Source organism: Pinus tabuliformis, chromosome 5_1 (assembly GCF_031772625.1).
Source record: "Pinus tabuliformis cultivar Carrire ecotype Pingquan chromosome 5_1, CPIR1, whole genome shotgun sequence".
Taxonomy (NCBI): Eukaryota; Viridiplantae; Streptophyta; class Pinopsida; order Pinales; family Pinaceae; genus Pinus; species Pinus tabuliformis.
The window spans coordinates 621,953,577-621,980,428 of NC_142305.1; the positions used below are offsets into that span (position 1 = coordinate 621,953,577).

Here is a 26,852-nt window from a genome sequence, read left to right on the forward strand (position 1 = left end):
GATTTTGTAATAGCCCATGGACCACGTCTCAGGTAACTACATAGATAATGTCTTCTCCTTTGCACTTGCATTATTTCAATTCGAGATAAAAGAGAACATAGTAGATTCACCTTTCGAATGAATTTTCTTTTGAAAGGGTTTGTGAGTGATTGTGAATACTTTTCTTTATTTTTCACATTTAATTTATTGCATACATAAACAACAAAATTGGTAATAAGGGATCTCGAGTCTAAAGGAATTAACCCTTCATAGTATAGATTTATATTTAAGTAACATATATGTTTTGATGGACTATCTAGTGGAATATCCATGATAGTTTATAGATCAACTATGGTTAAGGACCTAATGTACATGAACAAGATAAACAACATGGATGATAAGAGACTCTCCAAAAAAAATTTCAACTCTATCCATTACTATCAACACCTTAAGCAAAGATGGCATCAAGATGATGTGTTGGTTAAATCATTAGGGAATATAGGAGGATGTCATCCTACCCATACGGACAATATTAAAAATATAATTGTATCTAAATTTAAAGAGGATTTGTGGTGCAATGAAGAGTTAGACATTAAAAGGAAGCCAAGATATTACGAGGGAGTAACCCGGATTCTAAAAGATCAAAAATATCTTTTAGTTCTAACTAGTATAAAAAAGAAATCAACATTACTAAAACAAGAACCAACTCCCATGAACTACATAACTACAATGCTCATTGGGAAAATTCCTAAAACTGTGGGATGTAAAAATTTGTCATCTTTGTGATCGTTGAAGATGAAAATCAATTTCTCAAATTAAAACTCATTTACCTTTCTAACCTGCCAAATCTAAAAAATTATGATAATCTTGGAATGCTTCTCTTACAACTTTTAAAGCATAAAACAAGATTTCAATGAATTTAAATAAACTTTCCCTTTTAAAAACAATTTTTTAAAAAAAGTTAAATAATCTCTACCTTCTAAAAATGAGATACACTAATTTTGATCTCAATGAACATGAATTATCATTATTATAATCACATTAACATAAACATTATTATTTGGTATTAATATAGATATCATTATTCCAATGATTAAAATCTATTCTTTATATTCAATGTATTTCTTCTTTATAAAAGAAATGATAATAATAAATGAGATTTAAATAATAAGTTTGATGTTTATGTTGAATTTTGTCAATTTTCTTATAAATTATATATAATTTTTTTATAAAATTATATCATATCTATATGTCAATAATTTTTTTTATAAGAAAAATAAAAATTTAAATTATTATAACATTTTAATTAACTTATTATCTTTACTTCATAAATATGTATTTTAAAATATTTCAAGTAATTGTAAAAATAATTATTTTTTATTAAATATAAATTATATTTTATAACATATTATTTTTTATTAAATTAATAATTAATAAGAAATTTTATATAGTTTATTCTAACTTATTTAAAAAATATTATAATATAAATAAAAAATTGGGAATGAACATAGTAATTGAGATAAATATTCTTAAAAAAAAATCTTTTATAAGTTTAACATTACTCATTTTAAACACTTATCATAAATAAAATAAAATAAAAATTTAACAAATATGATACAAAGAAAAACCAAATTCCAATTGAATTGACATGTACGTACAATCGGAATATAATGTTCGTATCGAAAACCCTATCCGTATGATGGTGTGAGCGTTTTGGTTGATCTCATCCCACGAACCCATTGATGTGCAGATGCCGTAACCACATTTATTGTGGCCGATTACCAACCCATGAAATGGCTATTGTCATACATAAAAGGGAGTACTATAAGGCATTAAAATCTCAAGAGCATAGGATTTATGGCTTTGCCAATTCATTTAGGGTTCAACGTGGAGAGGCCAACTTATGTCGGTTGCCGTTCGTTGCCAAATACAGATTTTTCTGTGGAGTTCTCTATAATGCAACTTTTTGAAGATTCCGGTGACGGAATCCGGCGGAAGAAATTGAGATTAAATCATGATTTGTTGCAGTTAAAATGGTTTTTTAACTGCATATTCGGATTCAGCACCCTGAAAAACCCCGGGACGCTTTGATTGTGCAGGAACTAGCTATCAAACTTGCGATTCCAATAAATCGCTGCCAAATTTTCACCGGAAAAACCTGCCAAAAAAACTTTCAAAAAATCGCGTTAGAGACAACTGCGTTTTCTGTTAGTCCACTAGCTCCGTTTACGTGACGCCATCTTTGGTGGGTCCCGTACCTTTTCCTTTGCTTTTGGAATTTTGGGCGCAATCAAACGTGAGCTCACAGAGTGGTGCCATGTGACCAGCTGTAATGCTACGGTGTCATGACAGGACAGCCAATTTTGACAGGGATGGGATTTTTAACGTGCCCAGAATGGTTGAGGGTACCAGTAGTCACGTGTTCATTTGCTGAATGGGACCAATGGTCAGGTTGGAATCATTTAAAATGCCCGAAAACAATCATATGACACAAGTGGTTTTATAGACTATGTTTAGGTTTTTTGGATTTTAAAATTTTATTTCGTTTTATAGTCTAAGGTAGTGATGTTTTTGACTGGAAAATATAATGAAAAATTTTACATAATTTTGATAAAATTAAACCAAAAAAACTGGGAAATCAAGATTATCTCCATAATTTTTAGGATTTTGAGTGTTCCTTGGGTTTTTTGTGGTGTTGAATACATTTCCAGTATAAAAAAAAATCAAACCCTCTTATAATTAGATTTGTTTAAAAAAAATGACATTCTTACAAAATTGTCACCAAGAACATTGTAATTATTATATTTTATTTTAATTAAATTTTTGATAAAATAATAAAATTAAATTATTTAAAATATATTTTTGAATATATAAATGAAAATTACTTAACATTTATATATTATATTATATTACTAAAATTTTTAATATTTTTAATTAAAACTTATCAATACCCAAAAAACATATATATTTTTTTTGCTTGCATGGTTTATAGACACCTTCAGTCAACGGGTAGCACTATGTCCACTAGAAAAATCTGGGCTTGACGCCCCCGGCCTAGCACTATGTCCACTAGAAAAATCGACCTACTGCAAGACTTAACCCCAAGAACTTTTGGGAATTGACCCTGTGACCTCCCATCAAGAGCTTTTGGAATTGACCTTGTGACCTCCCATCTGGCGAGACCCTATCTTGATTGATTGAGCTAACCCTGAAAACTAATACCAAAAAAAATATATATCTAACAATTAAAAAAATACTATATTATTTATAAGCAAAAGTTATAAAATATTGACTTACCACTACTCAACTTAACAACCAATAATAACTACCCACTCTTTTGATTTAAAAAAAAAAAAATTATTATAAATTTTACCATTCAGTGAAGTGGTATTAGAATAGCTTTCTTTCGCTCAAAGGCATCGACGAGCATCTAATGCTCAGTACAGAGCATTCCAAACGTCCTGTGTGCCAGACACCTTATTTACGCCTGCCGTGGAAAATTTTCTACACTAGTTACATTTTCATTTTAATATTCAATTAAACTCAAAGTCAAAGCACAAATTTGGGAGATTTAAGAACCCAAAAGCTTGAATTTAAAAATGCACTAGTTTCAAATTGCAGCTGAATTTATCCGTCTGAAACTTAATAAATTCCAAGTCCGAAAAAAACTCAGATCTAATGATGAAGTCGACATTTCATGGGCTGCACTGGTAGCCTCAACAGACTTAACTATTTTCAGCCAAAAGAATCTTTCTTTCTTTAATTTAACCTTTCTTTCATTATAATATTTTCAGAGTTAATCTTTCTTTACAGTCATTAACCACCATGCAATAAGGGAATGATGGGATTACAATCTTATTTAAGAGAATTGGAATGATTGGATTACTATCTTTTTCTTCTTATTTAAGAGAATATTATTAGATTACTGTTATTTTCTTTTTATTTATTACATATCATAATGTTTTTATATCATAATTTAATGTTTCTTTCATTATAATATTTTCAGATATAATTTTTTTACATTTATTAACCACCATGCAGTAAGGGAATGATTAGATTACTATCTTTTTCTTTTCTTTTTTATTTAAGGGAATTGTTAATAGTAATATATTTCTCTCAGGCATTGGAGAGCACGTACTAAAATTCATAGTAGATTCCTGGGAGCTTGGGCACTGGTAAGGAACTTTTCTGGAGCTTCACAACAGATTTTGACGTTTGTACGTATTTTGAGCATATTTTCACCTTTCAAGTACCTAATTTGATCAGAGAAAGTACCATTTGTTTATTTTCCAAGTGATAGATGACAGGGCAAGGGATGGACTGCATGGGCTCTATAAAATCATAGACGTGGAGATGTAGCAGAAGTTTCAACAAAATATAGATAGTAGCCAATCATTATGTAGCAAAGGTTTCAACAAAGTAAATATAGACAGTAGCCAATCACTCCTTGGCAGTGTCTATTGCAAATCTTGAAGTTCAACAATTGCAAATAAGTTTACTTTCTTGAAGTCTATCTTGAAGCTTTAATGATGGTGTCTATCTTGAAGCTTTAATGATGGACAGAGAAAAAAAATAGGGTGTTAGTCAATTTCATTTCATAAATGTCCAAACTTGAATTTAGAAGTTGAATATAAAATAGTGTTGCCTTGAAACACATAATAATCAAGTAATAATAGTTTTTTTCTCAGTTTTGGAGTTCCTCATGTTTCTTTACTCTCAAGGAATTTCATTGGCAAATTGTTGATGGATTAATATTTTGATTTTCCCTGCAGTGTTTCAAAGTTCAATCTTTTACATATTTCATTGTAATATGGAAACTTCAGGGTGGAATGGAAATAAATAAATTATTTTATTTTTATTTTTAATATATTATTTTATTGCCCCTCCCAACTTGAAGTTTTCTCTAAATTTGAACAAAGCTTCTAGCTGTACCAGATACTTCTTCTGGTGCAACATAGGAATTATTGGATTGTTGTTGTTTTCTCTTATTTATTAGATATCATAATGCTTTCATACAGTAGTATATTTATTAGATATTTGAGAAAGTTTTTTTGGTTAAAATTATCCCGAAGTTTACCAAAATTATCATAATTCATAAATTGAAAATGTGAACTCTTTAAAATCAAAATATTAAATTCATATAAAATAAAAAAAATTATTTATTTTAAATAACAAAAATTAAAGTGTAATAAAAAAAAAATCTTTATTCCGACGAAAAAGAATCCAAAACATTCAATAATTATTTAACCATACTCTATTCTTATTCCTTTATACTCTTTTAATACAATGGCTATCACAATATTCTCCTGCCTTTTTAATAGTAAAGGCTAATAATTTAATCACTATATTTTTAATTGGACATCACTTATCTAAAAGATAATTGAATCACTAATTTTTTAATTGGATATCACTTATCTAAAGGATAACAATAAAAAAAATATGCTTAATACATGATACAAGTGATTCATTAAGAGGAAGAGGATGAAGGCGATCGGAGGCAGCAGGAGTCGACCTGAGGTCACCTAGGCCTGCGGCCTGGGTAGCTGCATTTTCAGGTTCCAGACAGGCTTTTGGCAGAAAGCGGCAGCAACGGATCGGGGAGCGACAAACGGTGGTCATTCCGAGGCGTTGGTCGCTTAAGGTTTCTTTTTTGGAAGGGCCGTTAAGGTAAATCTGGAGGTTATCTGCGAAACGGCGAGGTTAAACTTCAATCCGGAGAGGCAGCGGAGGGCTTCTCTTTAGAAGGGCTGTTAAGGGTTAATCGGAAGGTTATCTGTGAAACGGCGAGGTTAATCATCATTCCGGAGAGGCAGCGGCTACTTACTGTTTTGGGGAAACCGGCGTTCCACGTTCCGAAGCGGTGTCGACAGTAACAGCTACGGGCTGCTAGCGGTGTCAGGTATTGGGCCTTTTACTGTCTTTTTTTCACCATGTTTAATCCTACCGAATCTGTTGACCTAGAACCGGCCCCGGAGGATTTACTATCAGTTTGGGGGAAAGATGTAACGGCCCAAAACTTGGTCAAGTTCTTCGGGTCAGATGGCAGTCATGCAGCAGTGGAGCCGGCTGTGGAAGGTGCGTGGAACATCAAGAGGAAAAATGAGCAGCTAGAGGTGAAGGCGGGCGTGGATGGGTCGTGCCTCAAAGGAGGGAAGGATATCCTCTCACCGATCCTCCCGGAGAAAAGCCTGCACCATGTTTCAGTCGGTTTCCATGGCAGCAAGCTTAGATCTCTCTCAGGTCCAGCCAGGTTATCAGGAGGGCTCGAGGACTTTATAAACTTCCCGTCCAAGCAAGGTCTCTGGAGATCGGCTGGTGGGGTTTCGAAGTCAGGGAATGCTGGAATAGACGGGAGTAATCGGCATACAGAGATTAGATGCTCTCCCTTAAAACAAGATCCCAATCCCAATCTAACTCTAGAAGGGCTTCTCACTGAGGGAAGCGAGGTGGTAAGGTCCGGGAAGGTGGGGAAACCTCGAATCAGCGGAAGGGAAACAGGGATTCCGGGGCATGGGGCAGCTGAGAAGGTGGTTTTGGACGCCGGTCGTCAGCCTGCTCGGGGAGGAACAGCGAGTCAAGTCCCTGTAGATAACAGGGTGGGTCATCAGGAAACTCAAGGAAATGCAACCCCTAATCTCTTAGGAGGGGATGTAGATCGTGGACAGGATAAGACTGAGGCAAATCGAAAGAAGGATTTTTCCTTAAAGAAGAAGACTATTGGAGGCAACCTGGTCCTCGGCATGGATGTCCAAGTTCAGGATGCTCTGACAGTGGCGGAATGCACCCTTGTAGGTCGAATCAGAGGGAAGGCCCTATCTGGCAAGTCATTGAATCAGTGGGCGGAGTCCCAATGGAAAGAATCCTTGGCAAATTCTTTCAGAGTGGCTCTGTTAGTGAAGGGCTGGTTCATGGTCAGTTTTGATAAGAAAGAAGATGCAGATTGGGTAGTTGAGAGGAACTGGGCTATTGGAAATCGCCCGGTCATGTTTCAGAGGTGGTCGCCGAATTTTGATGCAAAAAGGGAGAAGGCGGACGAATTCCCAGTATGGGTCAGAGCACCTGGTCTCCCTCCGTTCCTGTGGGTGGAATCAGTTTTTAAATCCATAGGGAATTTGTTGGGAACTTATCTTGAAGCTGATATGTCGTTCCTTCACTCCTACGAAAGAACAATGGCACGGATCTTAGTTCGATTGAATCCTAAGGATGGGTTAGCGGAGTCTATAAACCTTGAGTATGGAGAATATGTTTTTAAGCAGCCTCTGGACTATGAGCACCTTCCCTTTCGGTGCTACAGGTGCCACGAATATGGGCATTTGGCAAAGGATTGCCCTCTGGGCAATCGCAGAAGAAGGCCGCAGAAACAAGGTGAGCAGAGGGAGGAAAAGATGAGGAAGGAAAAGGACTTCGTGGCTAAGGACCCCCTGAAGGATGTGGCTATGGAGGAGAGGAATAGCGGGAAAGAGGCTTCGGTCAGAGAGGATATTAATCATATGCCCGAAGAGACAAAGGCCCAAGAGACTCCGGTGAAGGATGCCAAGGAGCCGCCAGCTGATGATCCCGACACTGTAATGGAGGAACCTATTGGGATGCCTCATGATCATTGCAATGTTTCTTTTTTCCCTGATCATACTGAAAATACTATAAACGAAGAATTTATCTCATCTAGGAATGCCGATCAGTTATATGTTGAAAATCTTATTGATGCCATTCCCTCCATCGTCCTGAATCGCGAAGATGTATCTCAAAATATCCAAAACCCGGTTCTTCCCAATCAGTGTTGTCATTATAATCTGAGATCTCTGGATAAAAGACAGGGTAAATCTATAGAGTCCCCTGATCTGATTGGTGGATTAGGCCCTTGCTCTTCCCAAGCTTCCAAAAGAAAGGGTAGGGGTAGGAAATCGAATCTGTCAAAAGCACAGGTCAAAGCGAAGTTTGATGTAGCTGATGGGAAGCAAATGTCCATTACTGGGGCGCTTAGAGCAGCAAATCCCCCTGACCTAGTTGTAAAATGATCCTTTTATCCTGGAATTGTAGGGGTTTAGCCAGTAAACCCAAAAAACTGGCTTTAAAAGAGTTAGTTGCTCGATACAGTCCGGATATCCTTTTTTTACAAGAGACCCTTGGTAGGAGTTTAGAGGTGGAAACTATGCTCAGATCCTCATTCCCAGGTTGGGTTTTTCATGCCATAGATGCTGAAGGACACTCGGGGGGTTTGGCTATTGGTGTCAGAGATGGTAGGATGATGATCAATAGCCTCTGGGGAATGGACCATGTTCTGGGCATGGAGGTTTTTTCTCCTGATATTGGTTTTTCTTTTTTGATTCTAAATATCTATGGGCCATGTCAGGGCCGAGAATATTTCTGGAATAACCTTTTCTCTAAAACCCTTTTAAAAGACAGGAGGGTGATCTTGGGAGGAGACCTAAATTTCTCTATTGGGTCAGCGGAAGCCTGGGGTCCCTCAGCCAGGGAAGATCCGCTATCGGATTTTTTTACAAATGCTCTCCTCTCACATAATTTGATAGATGTTAATCCAATCAAAGTCAAGCCTACATGGAGGAACAGAAGGATAGGGGAAGGAAGAGTGGCAAAGCGGTTGGACCGTTTTCTCATAAGCGAAGATTTGATAAACAACATCCCTATGTTCAGGCAGTGGGTTGGTGAAGGGGGGAATTCTGATCATTTTCCTATCTTAATGGAGTTTCAAAAGCCTCCTTCTAAACCAGCTTCTCCTTTCAAATTTAATGTCGCCTGGTTGCAGGAGGAATCTTACAACATCCTCTTCAGGGATACTTGGAGACACCCGGGCAGCTCTCCGTCAGAAAGCAAAGGGGCCCATTTCTGGGATAATTTAAAAAGGCTCAAAAAAGCTACCATAGAATGGGCCAAAGCTAGGAAGGTGTCTCAGAATGAGGCGCTTTCCTCAATAGATGCTGAATTACGAGATCTAGAGGAGCCTGAGGCTGGCGGGTATGAAGACCAGGATTCAAAAGACAAGATCCTGATGTTAGAAAAACAAAAAAGTAAGATCCTTCTCGAGAGGGAAGAGGAGTGGAGGCAAAAAAGCAGGGCTATATGGCTGAAAGCTGGTGATGAGAACACAAAGTTTTTTCATAACTATGCAAAGGGCCGGAAAAATGCAAACACCATTTGGAAGCTAAGGGATCAAGATGGAAGAGAAGCCTCTTCTTTTGAGGACCTTTCCAGAATGGGAAAGGCCCATTTCCAAAACCTTTTTACAGCTCAAGGAGGGATTACTCTAGCAGAAGTTATCAGAACTGCCCAATGTTTTCCAAGGTTTGTTGAAGAGGAAGAAGATGAAAGTTTAATGGATGTCGTGACAAAGGAAGAAGTTGAGCATATTGTTAAATCCATGGCAAAAGATAAAAGTCCAGGTCCAGACGGGTGGACCATAGAACTCTTCAATCATTTCTTTGATTCAATTGGTGATGAGCTAACTGATGTCGTGGAAGAATCAAGAAGGAAGGGTGAGATGCTCCCCCCTTTTAATGCTACTTTTATTGCCCTCATCCCAAAAAAGGAGGACCCTGACACTTTTGAAGACTTCAGGCCAATCTCCCTCTGCAACTGTGTCTACAAAATCATAGCAAAAATTATAGCTGTGCGTTTGAAGCCGGTCCTGTCAAAAAATATCTCAAGTGAACAATTTGGGTTCTTGGATGGAAGGCAGATTCACGAAGCCATAGGGGTAGCCCAGGAGACGATTCATAGCATCAGACAGACTATCAAGAAAGGGGCTGTGATCAAAATAGATCTATCGAAAGCATACGATAGGATCTGCTGGACTTACCTCCGGATGTTGTTGACCCATCTTGGTTTCAAGCTGGATTTTATCAATTGGATAATGGGATGTGTTACCAGTGTAAGTTTTGCAGTACTAATCAATGGGGCAGCGTCTCCCTTTTTCAAAGGTCAAAGGGGACTGAGGCAAGGATGTCCCCTATCCCCTCTGCTTTTTCTCCTAGTGGCAGAGGGTCTTAGCAGGCTGATTATGGAAGCAAGAAGAACAGGTTTGATTAAAGGTTTGGAAGTAGCTGTAAATCTGTTCATTTCACATCTCCTTTTTGTAGACGATATTTTACTTTTTACTAATGGGAGCCTGAATGAAGTGAAGGAACTAAAGAATATCCTGGATCTGTTCATGAAAGCCACAGGAATGCAAATCAACCACAGGAAATCTCACCTTATTATGGAAGGTTTCAGCAGGAATGAATGCTCCCAGATCACAGCTATTTTGCCTTTTGAAATTTACAACATGGAGTCTCCTTTCAAGTATTTGGGATTCTGGCTGAAGCCAAATTCTTATAAGAAGCAAGACTGGAACTGGCTGGTGGCCAAAATTGAAGCTAAGATTGCCCATTGGAGTTTCAAGTGGTTATCTAGAGCTGGAAGGTTGACACTGGTAAACTCTGTGCTGCTGGCCATGCCAGTTTTTTGGGCAGCTTTGACCTGGATACCAAAAGGGACACTCCATAAGATAAAGAAGATCTGCAGCAGGTTTCTTTGGTCAGGGGCAAAGGAGGACTCGGTTCTTCCTTGGGTAGCCTGGGATAAGATTGCCAGGCCAAAAGAATGGGGCGGCTGGGGTATAAAGAATCTTAATGATTTCAGTTACTCCTTGGCAGCTAAATCTGGCTGGAGGCTCATATCCTCTGAGAACCTTTGGACAAGAGTAGTAAAGCGTAAGTATATAGATCCAATGCCTCTGGAAAATTGGATCCGTGACCCAAACAAAAAAGGGAGGAATGTTTCAGTGATATGGAAAGCTACCACTGAAGCTTTTAAAGTCATAGATCAAGGGCTGTCATGGCAGGTGGGCAGTGGTGAAAATGTAAGAATAGGCAGGGACCCTTGGGTGGGCTGCAATGATCGTTTTGCCTTATCTCCGGGTCTCATTAGACATCTGGATTCCAAAGGCATTTTTCATTTGCATCAGATAGAGAAAATAGGTCACTCCTCCATATGGGGGCAAGCTTGGAAATCTGGAGAAGATCTCGATCTCAACCCATTATGGTGGGATGAGTGGCAGATTTTTATTCAAGAACTGTCAAGATCCAACGTAAGGATAAAAGATAGACCTGACCAGCTGGTCTGGGCCCATGCTGATACAGGCTCTTATTCCCCGAAAGCAGGATACAGTTTTCTAATGACGAAGAAGGGATGGGAAGAACCTGCTTGGTGGGCAAAATCTCTATGGAAGCTTAAATGTCCAAAAAAATCCAGATTGTTTTTTTGGTGCGTGCTGAAGAAGAAGGTCCCATCCTGGGACATCCTCCAAGCTAGATTTAAGCAAGGTCCTGGTAGATGTCCGCTGTGCAAAAGTGACTCTGAGACCATTCTCCACCTGTTCCTTTGTTGCCCTTTCACTAAAAAGGTGTGGGAAGAGGTACAGGTCTTGTTAAAGAAGCAGCTTAGATGGGAGGGGGGCTCCATTATGGCTGCATGGGAACAATGGTGGAATCAGAACTCAGAGGGGAACTGGAGGAACCTCCCGCCCATCATTTCCTGGGGCGTTTGGATAGCCAGGAACAGAAACATATTTCAGGATATTTCTCTCCCAGCTGAAGTTATAGCCATTCAAAGCACAACCATTTTTTTAAGTATCCCTGAACAGGAGGAATCAAGAAAAAAGTCTCAGAGCAGGGAAGAACAAATCAGACCAAGCATCCCGTGGGCCTACTTTGATGGGGCTTCTCAAAACAACACAGCAGGGGCAGGCATAATCATTCATTTAAATGAATCTCATTCTTTATCAGCTTCGGTGGGCATTGGTACCGGTTCAAACAATTTCGCTGAACTGTCAGCCCTTAAGTTGCTCCTCTGTTGGCTTATTCACAGACATATCGTCGCAATTCAGATCTTTGGGGACTCTTTAAATGTTGTTAAATGGGTTAATGGAAACAGTCGATGTCAAAATTATATGCTGAGGCCTCTCCTTGAAGAAATTATGAGTTTAAAACAGTCTTTTAATGCCTTTTCAATTGAACACATATACAGGGATCAGAATGAAATCGCGGATAAATTATCTAAAGACGCTCTGCAGCAAGCTTTGGGCATTTGGAAAGTGACTGAAAAGCTTCATGATCAGATTCAGGAGTCAGTTCTGCCTCCCTATGTTTAAATTTTGTTTTACTGTTTTGATTTATCAGTCCTTCTTCGGGCACAGGCGCATGTATACCCACTCCTGCGCTTTGAACGCTGATGTTATTATGCTGATACGTTTTTTTTTTTTTTTCTCTTCATTGCCCAAGTGTTTCGGGCGTTTTTAATTGATTTTAGTGGGCTGTCTCATGGAGGCCCACGGGCTCATTCAGTCGGAACAGCGTCTTGGTGCTTGTTACAGGCCGAGACTTTGTTGTGATTTTTGTTTTTTGCAAAAGGGATAGACCTGTTCTCATCAACAGGGGACCTGGACGCTTTGTTGTCTTTGGATAGTTTCAGAGAAGAGCATCTTTTCTCTGGGTCAGCTGAGGGAGTTTCCTCACTGTAACTGAATGCTTTGCATCTGATTGTAACTTTTTATCTATTTTATATATAAAAAGTTCGCTTTTTTCTCCGGAAAAAAAAAAAAAGAAAAAAAAAAGTGATTCATTAAAATTCAGAATACTTTATTCATCAAAATACATCCAAAAGATAACATTAAAAATAAGGGATGATTGACTTATCGCATGATAGTTAATACATGATACTTAACCACAATTACTTCATTAAAAACCCACAGTGTCATCACTACCTGCTTTTTTTCATCAAAATATATGGCACACTGAACATTGACAGAACACAGATCATGAATATCCAATATGGTACTGTATACAGATCATGAGTATTATATGAAACAGAAAATTCATTGTCAGGACAAAACCGGCTGCAGGCGATGATAACCAAGACAGAAGATGGAAAACAAAAATCAGATTATTATTGCAGCAAGATCATATTTAATAAACCAGATACCCTAAGACAATGGAAAACAAAAATCAGATTATTAATAGAGCAAGATCATATTTAATACCCAGCAAACAACTGGAATGAAAATGCAAGTTGCATGATAGTACATCAAGTAGCCATGTTGTATCTAATAAGCCTGTAACAAACATTGAGCTCTTGTCAGGCTGCGGCGACTATCCCGGCTTGGACGCTCTGATTAGCAGCCAAACTCTGGCGGCGGGTAACTGGGGCCGATGATTCCTTCATCTTTCTCACCTCTGCGACGCATTTTTCTTTACGTTCGTCTATCACGATCTGCTCATGGCGGCATTCCACGCTGCAGAACGCAGCGTCACCCCTGGAAAACAAAAAGCAGAAAACACAAAATATTAAATAACTTCATTGTCCGATCTAAACAGAGTTGCCCGTTTATTAGAAGTAAAAGACAGTGGAGCGTACCTCGCATACAGAGTTGTGTGGACTTATGAGGACACAGTGGATTGGTGGAAGTTGAAATAGAACTCTGAAACTTTTGTAAAGTTCGAAGGATTCAAAGCCTTAGCAGAGAACTAAAGTGATCGATAGATGAAGGTATTGAGGTCAGATTGTTGTGGAGAATATGACTCAAAGGCATTCCATGATCACTGTAAACAACATGGGATCAGAACACAGTTTACAACCAAGTACACACCACAGCAGAATGGTGTAGCAGAGAGAAAGAACAGGGCAATTATGAACATGGTAAGACGCACGTTGAAAGGAAGAAACTTGTCTAATGAGTATTGGGTAGACGCAGTTGCATGTGTTATTTATGTGATCAACAGATCTCCTACAAAGAGTGTGATGAACAAAGTACCAAAACAAGCATGGTCAAATATGTATTGCAATGTATCTCATCTCAGAGTATTTGAATGTGTAGCTTATGCACATGTGCCTATGGAGCGAAGAGGCAAATTGGATGATAAAAGTTAAAAATACATATTCACTGGTTATAGTGAGCAATCAAAAGTTTACAAATTATATAACCCTGTCACAAAGAAGACCATAATTAGCAGAGATGTTGCGTTAAAGGAACAAGAGTCATGGAATTGAACTGTAGACAAAATAGTTGATGCACAAGTGCCACTGATGGAAGAAGATGAGGTAGCAAAAAAGGAGCAGCAAGAATCACATGTGAAAACATCAAACAGAGACACACCAACAAGGACTCCAAGATTTTCAGAGCAGCATGGGTCCTCAAACAGATCAACAGATTAATATTCTCCCAGCAATCAATCAAGTGATGAATCAAGCAATGGTAAGAGAAAGATGAGAAGGTTGAAATATATTTATGATGATTTGGATGTTAGTTCAAATTTTTCATTGTTGTCATTCTAACCTTCTTCATTTGAAGAAGCATTCAGAGATGAAAATTGAGTGCAAGCCATGGACGAAAAAATTGAATCTATTGAAAAGAATGATACATGGGATTTGATTGATTTACCGAAGAACAAAAATCTCATTGGTGTAAAATGGGTGTACAAAACAAAGTTGAATGAAAAAGGTGAAATTGACAGATTCAAAGCTAAACTTGTAGCAAAAGGATTCTCGCAGCAACCAGTGATAGACTTTGGAGCAACATTTCTCCAGTAGCTAGATCGAATACCGTAAGAGCAGTTCTAGCCACAACAGCTCAGAACAAGTGGAAAGTATATCAGAGGGATGTGAAATTAGCCTTCTTGAATGGAATTCTAGAAGAAGAAATTTATGTGCAACAACGTTTAGGTTATGAAGTTGAAGGTAACGAAGATAAAGTTTACAGGTTGAAAAAAACGCCCTATGGATTGAGGCAAACACCTAGAGCTTGGTATAGTAGAATCAATAGCTACATGATCAAGAATGGATTTTGCAGAAGCAACATTGAACCTACCTTATACACAAAGGCAAATGAGCATGGGAAAATTCTGATTGTTTGCTTATATGTTGATGACATGATTTTTATAGGTGATTTTGATATAGATGAATTTAAAGCAGCCATGATGAAAGAATTTGAGATGATAGATCTTGCTCTGATGAAATATTTTCTTGGCATAGAAGTTGAGCAATCTAAAAAAGAAATTTTTATTTGTCGAAATAAATATTCCAAAGATTTGCTGAAAAGATTTAGGATGGAAAATTGCAAACTTGTCCCTACACCAATTGCCACAGGTACAAAGTTAAGCAAGGATGATGAAGGATCATATGTCAATCCAACTCTATTCAAAAGATTGGTTGGCAGTCTCATGTATCTCATAGCTACAAGACTAGATATCATGCAAAGAGTGAGTTTGATTTCCAGATTTATGGAGACTCCAAAAGACACACATTGGAGTGCAGGAAAAAGAATTATGAGATACATAGCAAGAACTATAGATTGTGGCATAATGTATGCAAGCACAGAAAATAAGGATTTGATTGGATATACAGATAGCAATTTTGCAAGCAGTTTGGATGATAGGGAGAGCACTTTTGGTTTTGTGTTCTACCTTGGTTCAGGTGTGATTTCATGGGCATCTAAAAAGCAGCCCATTGTGACACTTTCGTCAGCATAAGCAGAATATGTAGCAGCAACATCAACAGCCTATCAAGCAATGTGGTTAAGAAGAGTATTTGATGGACTCAAGCAAAAACAACAAGGATCAACAACAATATACTGTAAAAACACCTCAGCGATTGCACTATCCAAGAATAGTGTGTTTCATCAAAAGAGCAAGCATATTGATACTAGATATCACTTTATCAGAGAACTTGTGAGCAATGGAGAAGTCCACTTGAAGCCTTGTAAATCTAGCGATCAATTGGTTGATATATTTACTAAGTTATTAGCACAAGACGTGTTTGAGTTTCATAGAAGAAACTTGGGTGTTGTAAGCCTAGCTGAGACATAGACCAACAGGGATGTTTGAGTTGTCATGAGTCATGTTTTAGTTTAACAATCGTAATTAAGGGGGAGTGTTAAAATAAAGTAATTACTCCTGTGTGAAGAGTTGGCTAAACATAGAAAGTCAGTTAACTGAGTGATTGAGTGGTTGAATGTTGAGTAAGTCCAGTTAAGTGATAAATGACTTTGAGTGTGTGATTGCATGGGGTTGCATGTCAAAATATTTTAGGCAAGTAGCTAGTTGGAAAAGGGTTAAAATACCCTTCATCGAGTTCATTGTAATCATCATGTTTTGTGTGATCAATAGAAGAGCAGCACCTCGTGTTTTATGTGTGAATCTTTATTTTGTTTCCTCTGACCTTCCAACAAATTTTAACATCCATCATCAGCATACCCTGCTTCCCCGAAACGATGGTCCTCCCCGAAGTATTTGAGAGGAGCATCCATGCACGTATGATGGACATAGCCAACCGCCTGACAATCATTGCCTTAGTGGATGGTTGTTAAGATTTGCCAGAGTGTTGATATGTATGAAGAACATACGATGGTCATCCCCGGAGTTTTTGAGAGGGACATCCTTGCATGTATGATGAACATAGCCAGCCACCAGACAATCATTTTCTTAGTGAATGGTTGTTAAAATTTGCCAAAATATTGATATGTATGAAAAACATATTAACACCTTCAAACAAGAATTTTGAAATTGTATGAAAAACATATATTTACATGTTGATAAAACTAAAATAATAATTTTATAATATTAAAATATTTACTTAAAAATTCTCTCTATCACTTCCAATATCATATGTTTTCTTCAATTTGCTTTCGTATGAGGCCAAATTAGACTTCCAAATATTTGATTGTTAGCATCATATGTTTTCCTCAATTTACTTCCGTATGAGGCTAAATAAGACTTCCAAATATTTGATTGGCTAACAAGAAACTTTATCAATGTTTAATAAACTGGAAAAAAGAAAAGTAAATTATTGCATGCCGGCAAAACTTCAGTTTAATCATATGTTTTTTTACACTGACTCAGATTTTAATACAGAAGGATTACAATAATCCCTACTACCTTATAGCAGGCAAGGACTAATACAGGAAAAGGAAACATACGGGACAAGCTACTCTATTTAATTAAGATGCTGCCTTGTACAGTCCAGCCTACACTCTGTATTCTACACTTTACGTGAGTGAATCCATTCAGGGTTCAACGGGGAGAGGCCAACTTCTGTCGGTTGCCGTTCGTTGCCAAATACAGATTTTTTTGTTATTCCACTAGCTCCGTTTACGTGACGCCATCTTTGGTGGGTCCTGTACCTTTTCCTTTGCTTTTGGAATTTTGGGCGCAATCAAACGTGAGCTCACAGAGTGCTGCCATGTGACCAGCTGTAATGCTACGGTGTCATGACAGGACAGCCAATTTTTACGGGGATGGGATTTTTAACTTGCCCAGAATGGTTGAGGGTGGCCAGTAGTCACGTGTTCATTTGCTCATTGGGAGCAATGGTCAGGTTGGAATCATTTAAAATGCCTGAAAACAATGATATTGTGCAAGTGGTTTTATAGACTATGTTTAGTTTTTTTGATCTTAACATTTTATTTCGTTTTAAGTCTAAGGTCCCCGGAAAATATTGATAATGAAAAATTCTACATAATTTTGATAAAATTAAAAAAAAAAAATGGGAAATCAAGATTACCTTCATCAATTTTTAGGATTTTGAGTGCTCCTTAGGTGTTTTGTGGTGCTGAATACATTTCCACTATCAAAAAAAAGTCAAACTCTCCCATAATTGGATTTGTTTGAAAAAAATGACCATCCTAACAAAATTATCATCAAGAACATTGTAATTATTATATTTTATTTTAATTAAATTTTTGATAAAATAATAAAATTAAATTATTTAAAATATATTTTTGAATATATAAATGAAAATTACTTAACATTTATATATTATATTATATTACTAAAATTTTTAATATTTTTAATTAAAATTTATCAATACCTAAAAAACATTTTTTTTTTTGCGTGCGTGGTTCACGGACACCTTCGGTCAACGGGTAGCACTACGTCCACTAGAAAAACCTGGGCTTGACGCCCCGCGGCCTAGTGCAAGACCTAAGACCATGCGACCTCCCATCTGGCGAGGCCCCGTCTTGACTAATTGAGCTAACCCTTGGAACTAATACCCAAAAAAACATATATATCTAACAATTAAAAAAATACCATATTATTTATAAGTAAAAACTATAAAATATTGACTTACCACTACTCAACTTAACAACCAATAATAACTATCCCACTCTTTTGATTTAACCAAAAAAAATTATTATAAATTTTACCATTCAGTAAAGTGGTATTAGAATAGCTTTCTTTCGCTCAAAAGCATCGACGAGCATCTAATGCTCAGTACAGAGCATTCCAAACGTCCTGTGTGCCAGACACCTTATTAGTCCCTGCCTGGGACTAATAGCGATCGATCGATCGTTGACCTACCATTACTTGATACTTTGACCAGTTTTTTTTTCGGTGTTTTCGCATTTTAACCTAAGTTTGATGCTCCCAATTTCATTCAACAAAATTTTACCCAAAGTTTTTAGCGATCGATCGATCGTTGACCTACCATTACTTGATACTTTGACCGGTTTTTTTTTTCGGTGTTTTCGCATTTTAACCTAAGTTTGATGCTCCCAATTTCATTCAACAAAATTTTACCCAAAGTTTTTGGTTCTGAAAACAATTGAGGTCTTATTACAGCCTTCACATTGCCCGATGCAAAAATATTGAGGCAATTTCATCTTATCCAAAGTACGTTGTGGCAAGCTGTGGAGGCAAAGTTTGCAATATCATCTTATCCTAAGTTCTTTTTGGACCTGTTCCACGTTAAGCCAGCACCTAATTTAGACATTTGTTCATAGAGATATTTGCATGTTGACCACCTGTCAGAGCCCGTGTTTACCACCCAAGCTTACACAGCGTATGGAACCCTGTCAAAGCTTATATCACAAGCAGAAAACCCTACGAGGAGCCTTTCACCTCTGTGTACTCGTTCCTAACTCTGGTGAGTTCTTTTGATCTACACCGAAGCCATCAACATGACATCGAGCGAGAGACCACCTTCTGGTTACATAGCTTCAACCCCAGAAGATGTGCCAGGGAAGCCACACACCGTGGGATCCCACCTGATAGATGCAGGTGCCCAGATGCTTCAGAGCTTCACCCCTGTGAAGCAGTTTCAACAGGTATTTGATTTCTTGATCTTTCTTCTTTTAATTTCCTGAAGTGTTATCAGAGAATTTGGTTATGCTTCTTCAAAATTGTTTTCATTATAAAAATGATTACAAGTAATCAGTAACAAAAAAATAAATTTCCCTAATCAAATTGCTAGAATGCTAACCTGCTGCAGTGCTGCCGGAAATTAATGATAAATCACCTCTGTGGAAGCCGCGTGCAGAAGACTGGTACTGATATTCTGATGGTCATTCAACACGCTCTCCTTGAGCTGAAGGTGAGTGGCGTCAATGCATTTTGTATAATTTTCAACTGCTGCGTCCCAATTTTTTTCTCTGAGTCATTATCAGAATTCAAAGTGCCTCCATCCATGGAGTTATCATAGCAAACCCGTTAAATAACGTCATTTCCAACATAAGCTAATGTACATGTGTGAAATATACAACCTACTTTAATGTAAATGCTGATGCGCTTTATAATATGAAATATAATCCATACCGATGTCTCTGCGGAAATATTCAATGATTTCTGTATATATTTAGGATCTACATCTTGATGGAAATGTACGGGCCAAACTACTTCAGTCTACGCGGAATAGTAACTGTTGTGGTGAAGCACACTTCAGAATCGGAATTATCTGGTAAAATACCTTGATGTTTTCGTGCTTTTCTTTTTCCTTTACACACAAGTTTAGCTGAGGGATTTACAGAATTGCCTCGCGTAACCAGCTGGATATTCTGGAAATCGGATTTTAAAACAACAAAATACAAAAGTGATGGAATCTGATGCGGTGGAAACATAGTTTTCTTCCCATACCCGGATTCGGAATCATTTGAAGAGCCAGTGAGAATAGCAGAGGAACCATATAGACGTCAGGCTAAAGTAAAGGATTTTAATTAAAAAAATTACAACTGACCGAATACAAAGCATTGATGCAGAAGATCGTAGAATACCACATTTCCAAATAAGAAACGCTACAATTTTTTCCTTTTGCAACAATGCTCTCAGCTGAATGTTGTCGTTTTATTCGCACTTTCAGTTAAAACCCTAATTAAATTGCTATTTACAGTTCATACCTTCTGCTGTTTAATATTTATACTTTACGTTTTGAAAGACTATGGTTATTTATAATTCATAGAGCTGAATGATATTTTTATACAGATGCCGCAGATTTTATACAAGGAACACCTGGTGTTTTTTCTCAAGCCAGGTGTTCTTTTCTGTGACTAAAATAAAATATACTGCTGATAAGATACGTGTTGCTTCGACCACCATACCAGATCTATTTTAACCTGTCAACTAAAATAAAATGAAGTATTCATAAGATACGTGTTGCGACCCCAGTACTATTTTCTTGCTACCAGGAATCCAAACAAATAGAGAATAAAAGGCTGAGATGAACACCATACCTGAGATTGAAATAGGTCATAGGATGCCCTGCTGCTTGCTCGCTTGATGACTGATAGAAGCAAATAACAAATTCAATTTCGTTTGTATTTTAACCCTGAATTAAACCAAGCATTTGCCACTAATGAAATCAATAGGACAAGTGGATATAGAAACCTTCTCTCCGCAGAGGGCTTCTGCAACAATTCGCGTCTGATCCTGCCGAGTGGTGAACTTGGAGAATTTCCTAATCAGGTAAACCCCTCCAGCCACACATAATGCCTTGAGCACTGCATTTATAACCCTGCTTCCGCTTCCACTTCCACTTCCAGCTTTGTTATTATTATCCGTATAAGCAGGCGCTCCACTGCAGCTGCTCGTTTCCTCCTCCCGCAAACAAATTACATCAACCATCTTGTACTGCGTTGCCTTCAGAGAGATTGATTCAATCATTTGTTTGCCACACTGGATTGTGTCGCGTGCTAGAGGATTTAGTGCCCAACGTTGCTAGCGTGTTTGGAAGAGGGCCCAACCCGCAGGTTCTCGTATTTAGCAATTTAAATTAACATCCAGAAACTTGAGAACCCAACCAGGTTTGAACCTGTGAACTCGCATAGCCAAAGCCAAAGCCGAAATGGAAGAGGGCCCAACCCAGTTTGAACCAGTGACCTCTTGCAGTCAAATGATCTGCCACTGAGCTAGAGGTTGTCAGATTTAGCAAGTTAAATCAACATCCAGAAACTCGCATAGCCAAAGAAACTAAGAACAAATCCAGAAGACGATGTAATGTCAATCGACTGGGGCCAACACGTTGAGATAAGAATGATGGTCAAATGTCATTTACAAAAAAAGAAAAGGGGACATGTGGCTTGATCCTGGGAGTCCACAACACGCCAACCGCTCAACTAACAGGAGAGGACACACACATCCATTAAGAAATTAGGAAGAGTTTATGAGGTTATGAAATAACAATGATGTGACATGCGGGTTGCAAGCACTCCCCAAATGCTTGCCCCACGTCCTTTTAATTGTTTTATTTCTTATTAAATTTTTATTTTTTATTTAGATTATTGTTCCTACGCGCGGTGTCTTTATATCTGTAATAAATGACGTATATAATGGAGGTTCATATAAAAAACTATTTTTAATATAAAAGTTAGTAATTTTATTTCTTTATGATGGAAAGGTATTTCTGATTTTTACATCATATCTGATTCCTGAAATAAATAATTATAAAAACCAAACATACCATTTTTTATGATCTCAGTTAGTTAATAATTGATTATTTTCCTAAACAAGCTTAATTTTTATCATATATTAGGTCATATTGAATATAGAATAGTTTTTTTAATTGTAAATAAAATTTTTAGGTCATATTGAATATAGAATAGTTTTCGTTTTAATTACAAATGAAGATTTAAAATAAATAGAATGTCATATCTAGAATCGTGACATATTTTACACCTTCCCCAATCTAGACAATGTTTTGTTCTGAGGCTGAAGGTAATCACTTTAACTTTGATATTATTTTTGCTTATATGGAACTAGACAAGTGACCTATTTTTCTTCTTCTGAAAATAACTGCTTTCAATCCATTATTATAAAAAAATTACATATCTAAATACAAAGAAATTATTATTAAAAAAAATTACATATATAAATACAAAGAAATTTAACGGTTTCTAAAATATTCAAAACCTAAAATCTAGTGTATTAAAAAATAATCACTGTTATCGAATTTACATTAACATAAATTTAAAATTCCACTATTCACTGATTAGATTTGTCTATTTGATACTTGGTGTAACTATCGTTAAAGAAGCAAAACAATTATGATACTATGATCGTCCTGCACAGCACCCACATGAATTGATGTCAACTAGCTTCTTTACCGAAAGCACGAGAAATGGTGCACAAACAAAAAAGGCTTCATTTGTGCTTGAGGGAGGCCATTGACTTACGGCAAGGACTACTGGCTGCATGCAGCACTTGTTTACCCCTGCCGTGGAAATTTTTTTACACTGGTTACATTTTCATTTTAATATTCAATTAAGCTCAAGCACAAATTTGGGAGATTTAAGAACCCAAAAGCTTGAATTTAAAAATGCACAAGTTTCAAATTGCAGAGGAATTTATCCGTCTAAAACTTAATAAATTCCAAGTCCGAAAAAAACTCAGATCTAATGATGGAGTCGACATTTCATGGGCTGCACTGGTAGCCTCAACAGACTTAACTATTTTCGGCCAAAAGAATCCTCCTTTAATTTAACCTTTCTTTCATTGTAATATTTTCAGGTTTAAGCTTTCTTTACATTCATTAACCACCATGCATTAAGGGAATGATGGGATTACAATCTTATTTAAGAGAATTGGAATGATTGGATTACTATCTTTTTCTTTTTCTTCTTATTTAAGAGAATTATTGGATTACTGTTATTTTCTTCTTATTTATTAGATATCATAATGTTTTTATATCATAATTTAATTTTTCTTCCATTATAATATTTCCAGACATAAATTTTTTTATATTTATTAACCACTATCTTTTTCTTTTATTTAAGGGAATTGTTCATAGTAATATATTTCTCTTAGGCAGTGGAGAGCACGTAGTAAAATTCATAGTAAATTCCTGGGAGCTTGGGCACTGGTAGGGAACTTTTCTGGAGTTTCACAACAGATTTTGACGTTTGTACGTATTTTGTGCAGATTTTCACCTTTCAAGTACCTAATTTGATCAGAGAAAGTACCATTTGTATCATTTGTTTATTTTCCAAGTGATAGATGACAGGGCAAGGGATGCACTGCATGGGCTCTATAAAATCACAGACGTGGAGATGTAGCAAAAGTTTCAACAAAATATAGATAGTAGCCAATCATTATGTAGCAAAGGTTTCAACAAAGTAAATATAGACAGTAGCCAATCACTCCTTGGCAAGGTCTATTGCAAATCTTGAAGTTCAACAATTGCAAATAAGTTTACTTTCTTGAAGCTTTAATGATGGTGTCTATCTTGAAGCTTTAATGATGGTCAGAGAGAAAAAAAGTAGGGTGTTAGTCAATTTCATTTCATAAATGTCCAAACTTGAATTTAGAAGTTGAATATAATATAGTGTTGCCTGAAAACACATAATAATCAAGTAATAATAGTCTTTTTCTAGGTTTGGGAGTTCCACATGTTTATTTACTCGCAAGGAATTTTATTGGCAAATTGTTGATGGACTAATATTTTGATTTTTCCTAGCAGTGTTTCAAAGTTCAATCTTTTACATATTTCATTGCAATATGGAATCTGTAGGGTGCAATGGAAATAAATAAATTATTTTATTTTCATTTTTAATATATATTAAATTTTAATATATTATTTTATTACCCCTTCCAACTTGAGGTTTCTTCTAAATTTGGGCAGAGCTTCTCGCTGTACCAGATACTTGTTCTGGTGCAACATTAGAATTATTGGATTGTTGTTGTTTTCTCTTATTTATTAGATATCATAATGCTTTCATACAGTAATATATTTATTAGATATTTGAGAAAGTTATTTTTGGTTAAAATTATCTGGAAATTTACCAAAAATTTGGGCAAAGCTTCGAGCTGTACCAGATACTTGTTCTGGTGCAACATAAGAATTATTAGATTGTTGTTGTTTTCTCTTATTTATTAGATATCATAATGCTTTCATACAGTAGTATATTTATTAGATATTTGAGAAAGTTTTTTTTATAAAATTATCGGGAAATTTACCAAAATTATCATAATTCATTAATTTAAAATGTGAACTCTTTACAATAAAAAATATTAAATTCATATAAAATAAAAAAATATTTATTTTAAATAACAAAAATTAAAATTTAATTAAAAAAAAAAAATCTTTATTCCGACGAAAAACAATCCAAAACATTTAATAATTATTTAACCATACCCTATTCTCATCCCTTTATACTCTTTTAATCCATGGGCTATCACAATATTCTCCCACCTTTTTAATAGTGACGGCTAATAATTTAATCACTATTTTTTTAATTAGACATCACTTATCTAAAAGATAATTGAATCACAATATTCTCCTGCCTTTTTAATAGTGAAGGCTAATAATTTAATCACTATTTTCTTTATTGGACATCACTAATCTAAAAGATAATTGAATCACTATTTTTTTTTATTGGATATCACTTATCTAAAGCAGAACAATAAAAAAAAACAATATGCTTAATACATGATACAAGCGATTCATTAAAATTCAGAATATTTTATCATCAAAATATATCCAAAAGATAACATTAAAAATAAGGGATGATTGACTTATCGCATAATAGTTAATACATGATACTTCACCACAATTACTTCATTAAAAACCAGTATCATCCCTAATTGCCTTTTTTCGGCAAGAGCTAACCAATTTGTTATAGGGTATTAAATCTCTGGTTAACACGCCTGTGTAGAGATTAGATAAATAAGAAATAAGTATGCGCATATTATCGGATTATCCAACCTACATATAACTAAAAATTTAATGCCCTATTACAAATTGATTAACTCCTACGGCAGGCTGGTTAACTCCAGCCTTTTTTTCATCAAAATATATGGCACACTGAACATTGACAGAACACAGATCATGAATATCCAATATAGTACTGTACACAGATCATGAGTATTATTATGAAACAGAAAATTCATTGTCAGGACAGAACCGGCTGCAGGCGATGATAACCAAGACAGAAGATGGAAAACAAAAATCAGATTATTATTACAGCAAGATCATATTTAATAAACCAGATACCCTAAGACAAAAGAAAACAAAAATCAGATTATTAATACAGCAAGATCATATTTAATACCCAGCAAACAACTGGAATGAAAATGCAAGTTGCATGATAGTACATCAAGTAGCCATGTTGTATCTGATAAGCCTGTAACAAACATTGAGCTCTTGTCAGGCTGCGGCGACTGTCCCGGCTTGGACACTCTGATTAGCAGCCGAACTCTGGCGGCGGGTAGCTGGAGCCGATGATTCCTTCACCTTTCTCACCTCTGCGGAGCATTTTTCTTTACGTTCATCTATCACGATCTGCTCATGGCGGCATTCCACGCTGCAGAACGCAGCGTCACCCCTGGAAAACAGAAGGCAGAAAACACAAAGTATTAAATAACTTCACTGTCCGATCTAAACAGAGTTGCAGGTTTATTAGAAGTAAAAGACACAGTGAAGCGTACCTGTACATGTAGATATCCGTGTCCGGTCCGAGACAGCGTTTGCACAGAAAGCAGGCTTGGAGAAAGTAAGCAGCCCCAGGAAAAACATGAACGTGCCTCGTCACCGCCGCTGCTTTAACAGCGCTGCCTCCGCCGGCGCCGCCGCCATCTTCCAGGGGCTGCTTGTATTTGTAATCGTGGTCGCCATTAAGAGCCGAACCGAGCATAGCAACGCTGCTGGTTCGTCTAATGGGAGCGGCGCCGGGACGGGGACAGGCACGCGGGCGCTTCTCCTGATAATGCGTCATTCTTCGCTCAAAATCTCGGCGGCGAATGCCAATTCCACCTGCAGACCCAGAGGAGCCGCCGCCAAATTATCAAAACGCAAGCGCAATCCTCAAACTTTCAGCCGCTACAAGCTCATTTTTTTCTTCTTCTTCATAGGTTTGTCCACACACAGCAGACGAACCTCTGCGCCTTTTCGTCACCGCATCTCATGAGCAATGGAATCCCTCAGAGACACAGCATTTGCCAGCCTGCGAAGAGGTGCTAATAAAGGCAAATGCTGTATACCGGACAAGCCAATATTTACTTATTAATTAATTTAATTAAAACAGCGTACTGTACAGCCCACTCTTCGCTCTGTATACTGTACAGCCCACCATCCACTCTGTACTCTGCAGTCCGGCACGGCAACAAATAACCCCACGTCTTAGATCATGTGGCGTTGTTTTTCCGACGCAACAAAAAATACCTTGGAAGTCGGTTTTTGTTGGCAGGGATCCAGTGAAAAAATTCAAAAAGTCAGATAGTTAGGTGTATTTGAATTGTTTTTTAAATAGATTTCTCACCATAAAAAATGTTTGGATACTCAAAATTTTGAAATTTGAGAACTGTAATAAAAAATTTCAAAAATTTCTACCCAAATTTTTAATAATCTTACAAGAATTTGAAACTATTTTGGGCTTTTAATCTGGTGTATATCTAGTTAATAATTGCAGCACTATATGACATTTATTATCACTGAGTCAATGACAGGTATATATTCTAACATGTTGATATTCACTCATTATTATCACTGAGTCGATGACCCAGAAAATATAAATGGCCACTTACTATGAAATAATTATACCAGATTATATATATTCATCATTAAATTATTTATTTATTTAAATAATTATTTTAAAGTTGTCTTTAAAGAGATTTTTTTGAAAGTTT

The 26,852-nt window shown here is 36.7% G+C and overlaps 2 protein-coding genes across 3 annotated transcripts; both read right to left on the reverse strand.

Moving 5' to 3' along the window:
• Positions 1-12,899: 12,899 nt before the first annotated feature.
• LOC149166472 (protein INCREASED RESISTANCE TO MYZUS PERSICAE 1-like) lies at positions 12,900-26,159 on the reverse strand. Of its 2 annotated transcripts, none has more exons than XM_089431351.1 (2): positions 25,656-26,159; positions 12,900-13,285 (listed from the first exon to the last, which is right to left on the reverse strand). In XM_089431351.1, the coding sequence occupies exons 1-2, from the start codon at positions 25,940-25,942 to the stop codon at positions 13,108-13,110; spliced, it is 465 nt and encodes a 154-aa protein (XP_089287477.1). In that variant the 5' UTR covers positions 25,943-26,159; the 3' UTR covers positions 12,900-13,107. The 2 variants fall into 2 exon arrangements, with proteins under 2 accessions (XP_089287477.1, XP_089287476.1); XM_089431350.1 differs by lacking the exon at positions 12,900-13,285 and adding an exon at positions 25,165-25,552.
• On the reverse strand, positions 20,228-20,962 carry LOC149166473 (chromophore lyase CRL, chloroplastic-like). The gene is made up of 2 exons (XM_089431349.1): positions 20,622-20,962; positions 20,228-20,517 (listed from the first exon to the last, which is right to left on the reverse strand). The coding sequence occupies exons 1-2, from the start codon at positions 20,895-20,897 to the stop codon at positions 20,416-20,418; spliced, it is 378 nt and encodes a 125-aa protein (XP_089287475.1). The 5' UTR covers positions 20,898-20,962; the 3' UTR covers positions 20,228-20,415.
• Positions 26,160-26,852: the final 693 nt, after the last annotated feature.

Coding starts and splice junctions, on each gene's coding strand:
- LOC149166473 (XM_089431349.1), bottom strand. CDS start 20,897: ATGATTGAATCAATCTCTCTGAAGGCAACGCAGTACAAGATGGTTGAT. Junction 20,518..20,621: donor AAGCCCTCTGCGGAGAGAAG/GTTTCTATATCC, acceptor TGCTTCTATCAG/TCATCAAGCGAGCAAGCAGC.
- LOC149166472 (XM_089431351.1), bottom strand. CDS start 25,942: ATGACGCATTATCAGGAGAAGCGCCCGCGTGCCTGTCCCCGTCCCGGC. Junction 13,286..25,655: donor ACGGATATCTACATGTACAG/GTACGCTTCACT, acceptor TTTGTTTTCCAG/GGGTGACGCTGCGTTCTGCA.